At 42.7% G+C, this 4,606-nt stretch overlaps 1 protein-coding gene across 1 annotated transcript in view; it reads right to left on the reverse strand.

The window, feature by feature from the left end:
- The window catches only part of bnc2 (basonuclin 2), a gene marked incomplete at its 5' end in the record, with an annotated part of 16,707 nt that extends 12,304 nt beyond the window's left edge, over window positions 1–4,403 (reverse strand). Inside the window, 1 exon segment of the mRNA XM_037690642.1 lies at window positions 2,030–4,403. Coding sequence (XP_037546570.1) covers window positions 2,030–4,403 — 2,374 coding nt within the window.
- Window positions 4,404–4,606: the final 203 nt, after the last annotated feature.

Raw genomic sequence — 4,606 nt, forward strand, 5'->3', positions numbered from 1 at the left:
CTTGTCCTATCTTATCTTATCTTAATTTGTCTTATCTTGTCCTATCTTGTCTTATCTTATCTTGTCCTATCTTGTCTGGTCCTATCTTGTCTTGTCCTATATAGTCTTATCTTGTCCTATCTAGTCTTGTCTTGTCCTATCTTATCTTATTTTAATTTGTCTTATCTTGTCTTATCTTGTCTTGTCCTATCTTGTCTTGTCCTATCTTATCTTGTCCTATCTAGTCTTGTCTTGTCCTATCTTATCTTATCTTAATTTGTCTTATCTTGTCTTGTCATATCTTGTCCTATCTTATCTTATCTTATCTTAATTTGTCTTATCTTGTCTTGTCCTATCTTGTCTTATCTTATCTTGTCTTATCTTGTCTTGTCCTAACTTGTCTTGTTTTGTCCTATCCTGTCTTGTCTTGTCTTATCTTATCATATCTTGTCTTGTTTTGTCCTATCATGTCTTGTCCTGTCCAACCATGTCTTGTCTTGTCTTATCTTATTGTATCTTGTCGTGTTTTGTCCTATCTTGTCTTGTCCTATCTTATCTTATCTTGTCTTATCATGTCTTATCTTGTCTTATCATGTCTTGTCTTGTCTTATCTTGTCTTATCATGTCTTGTCTTGTCTTATCATGTCTTGTCTTGTCTTATCTTGTCTTGTCTTGTCTTATCATGTCTTGTCTTGTCTTATCATGTCTTGTCTTATCTTGTCTTGTCTTGTCTTATCATGTCTTGTCTTGTCTTATCATGTCTTGTCTTGTCTTATCATGTCTTGTCTTATCATGTCTTGTCTTGTCTTATCATGTCTTGTCTTGTCTTGTCTTATCTTATCTTGTCTTGTCTTGTCTTGTCTTGTCTTATCATGTCTTGTCTTGTCTTATCTTGTCTTGTCTTGTCTTATCATGTCTTGTCTTGTCTTATCATGTCTTATCTTGTCTTATCTTGTCTTATCATGTCTTATCTTGTCTTATCATGTCTTGTCTTGTCTTATCTTGTCTTATCTTGTCATGTCTTGTCTCGTCTTATCTTGTCTTGTCATTGTCGTAGAAATAAAAAGTAACACAGTTCAACAAGTATAAACAGTTTGCTCAACTAAGGGAGTTTCCTAAAAGCTGTTGGTTCAAGGACCAGATGTGTTTCACACATCAGCTTTTTGCTAATGCTCTTTTTTTTACTAGTTCATGTTGAGATAACTTCCATAAACTGTTTATACCTTTTCAAACCTGCTACAATTTATTTAATCTTAAATTCTCCCAATGTTCTCATTGCATTAAAGACTTGCTGCACACTGAGCCTTGACATGCCAAGTTAATGAAACTACATCATTAATAGTTAACTAATTAATGCATACATTTTTTTTATATATTTTTATAATCTGTGGTATTTTTGTCACGTTTACTGAAGAAATGAGAACAAAAGTCTTTGTGACATGTTGCTATCAAAAGGCTAAAACGGTTATTTAAAACAAAAATTCCAGCTGTTTTTGTTCTAAGTTACTTCATGTGTTTAGAAGCAGCACAGATTCATAACATGAATTAAGATTTTTTTTTTTTTTTCAAGTTTGCTTTTGAAGGTTTGAAGTTTGTGTTTTAACAATGAAAATAATCTAATCTCGTGAAATTGTTCAGGATATCTTAGCACCAACATAACTGGTTTGTTCCACTTTGGAGTAAGCTGTTTGTGGGAAGAATCAGATTTGTGTTGTGTGTTTCCTTGACTGATGAAGCCTTCTGGATGGAAGGTGAAACGTTTCAACAAAACAAGAAACTGTCCATATGACCAGACTGAAAACTGTTGGATGTTCAGGATAGTGTTAAATGAACAGCAGTTTAATTTGCCCAAGACCACTTTAAGAAATCAAAGTCCAGGACCTTGAAATCAAAATATAAAGAAACGTAGGGAGGCCCAGGTACCGTAAAACATTAAAACACTAATCCTGTTAAACAAAACTTCTATGAACAGGCTAAGTAGAATTAAACCTACCTTGAAATGTAACAGAAAAAGTGCATTAAAATATCACGTCAGACTTTTTGGACTCACCTATCTCGACTGCGCCGGGACGGGAAAGCAGCGTTGCATCCAGCTACGGTGCACACGTGCATCTCTTTGAGGTGCACGTTCTTGTAGTGCAGTTTCATGCTATACGAACTCTTGAAGCTCTTCTTGCAAACGTAGCAGATCTTGGGGTCAGGACTTGAACACGGATCTCCTTCTGGTGAATGAGACGAAGGGAATTTGGGCGGGCTGGCGCCGTAGCCGATTGAAGAAATGAAGCTCTCGTGCAGAGCAGCCATGCTCGCGGCGGCAGCGGCAGCCGCAGCCATGCCTCCGTTATAGAGACCATACTGGCTCATGCAAAACATGTCATACGTTGGATCATTCAGCTCCTCCTTAATCTTGATTGGAGGGTGATGAGGGGAGGGTGACGAATGACCATTCCCTTCTAGTTCTTTTCTCAAATGTGCTTCTTCATGAGCCTCACTTTCGTGCTCCTTGTCCAGACCCCTTCCACCCCTGCTGTGCTTCTGTTGTTCCTCCGCATCCATCAGTTCATCTCGGTAGAACATCTTCGAATCAGATGTTTCAGACTCATTTTCAAAGTCTCTTTCGTGGTCCTGATCCTCAGAGGTAAAGCTGTCCATACATCGCAGCTCTGAAGCTCCACCTCTGCTATCACTACCAGTCCCTTCCCTACACTCATCTTCACTTTGTCTCATCATTCCTCTGAGAGCCAAACCAGGACTCATCTCGTCCTGGGAGGGGGACTGCTGCCCACTTCCACCACTGTGGTGTCCAGTGCCACTTCCGCTGTTGTTGCCGTTACAGTTACCGTTCATTTTGATGTTGTTATGGAGAAGGGTTGACTGGTGATGATGGTTATTATGGTGGATGTTATCATCATCGTCTTCATCTTTGTCCTCATATTCATCGGCCACATCAATCACTTCCTTCTCAATCTTAACAGGCATGCTAGACTTACGGGGTTTCTTTTTAGGTGTGGGGTCAGTACTGCTTGTGGTGAGGTCCTGATGGGCACCAGCACTGGATAAGCGGTGGGCCTCTGACAAGTGGACATTGTTATGTGAAGCAACAGCAGCCAGGATCTGCTGTTGTTGGTCCATCAGGGCGGTACTGTTGGTAGTGGAGGGCATGATGGGGCTGGTTGGCAATGACACTGGAGGACTGACGAGGTCTGCAGGGGAAACTAGAGTTCGGTAGAATGGAGGCACTGGCTGCACAGGCTGCACTGACTTCAATGTGGGGAACACTAACGGACTCTGCAAAGGTGACTGAAGCAAGGGGTCCACTGGTGGAGTTGTGAATCCAAGTGGTGGCCGTCCAGGGCTAGTAAGTGTAAAACCACTATTCTTGCTGTTTGAGATGACAGATGTACCACTGGAGGAATTTGCACGGATGAGGTCTTTGTCTCGGTTGTTGCGCAGCATAGGCATGTGCAGCCGTGGATTTGGATTGGCACTGTGGCGGTTACGGCTGCGCAGTGAGCTGAACACCATGTTGCATCCCTCAATGGTACAGCGGTGCTTGATTTTCAAGTGGACAGCATTATAGTGTATCTTCAGTGTGCCTTTGTCATAAAAGGTTTTTCCACAAGCATTGCAGCACACACGGCCCTTACGTGAGGTGGCTCCCATGCGGCGCATCCTGTGCATCTTGGAAGAGAATGAAGGATGGGTTATTGTTTTAGATGGCTCATCTTTGACAAAGTGGTGGTGGACCTGGTGTTCGCTCAAGCTGTTGGGCTGCTGAGAATGATTTTGGATCTGCTGTTGACTTTGCTGCGTTTGCTGAAGTTGTGTCTGTTGTTGCTGCTGCTGAGCTTGCTGGGTGGATGGGGTTGGTGAGATGGGTGATGCGCAGCTGTTGGGTTCTGTCTTGGGCTCAGTGCTGTTAAGGCCTCCCAGTACTCCACGACTAGGACTCTGTCCTGTGCGGAAAGGTGAAAGAGACACTTCTGATTCACTAGTCTCCACATGTTCTCCTTGATTTGGCAGGCTGGGCTCCCGAAGCCGTAGGGCGGACTGCTCCAACGGGAGGCCGTTTGGGGGCAAGCCAAGCATGGGGGCAGAGGCTGGGTTGATGTACTGGAATGGTAGAAGGAAGGCTAAGCTGTTGGGGATGTTTTCAAAATGGTGAATGCTGGATGGGCTACTGTTTTCCAGATGTGTTAACAGCCCTGGGCTGCGGGTCCTATTATTACTTTCTATGAATGTTCTAATCCCAGAGTCTGTCTTTGATGAAGGAACCGTAACTGCCTGACCTTCCTTCTCCTGAATAGCCATGAGCTCCACAATAGACTTGGTCTCACCAAAGCGTAAGAACTGCTGCAGGGTGATGATCTCTTCTTCGCGGGACATGATGGTCCAACGGTCCAGCACCTTGCCTGCAGCATCCTAAATGTCCCAGAAGAGACAAGAGAGGAGATACAAACAATTATTGATTGTGAATAATCAGCCAGGTCAAAAGACAAGACGGAGAAGAGGCTAGTATTTTTGCTCATAAAATTCAGAAGGTCCTACAGCATCATCTATAAAATCGTCATCAAAAATCCAACTTTTCAATCTATTCTTCATCAGTCGAGCTCACTGGCACAGTAAT

This window comes from Nematolebias whitei, chromosome 16, assembly GCF_014905685.2.
Source record: "Nematolebias whitei isolate Nwh7 chromosome 16, NemWhi1, whole genome shotgun sequence".
Classification (NCBI taxonomy): Eukaryota; Metazoa; Chordata; class Actinopteri; order Cyprinodontiformes; family Rivulidae; genus Nematolebias; species Nematolebias whitei.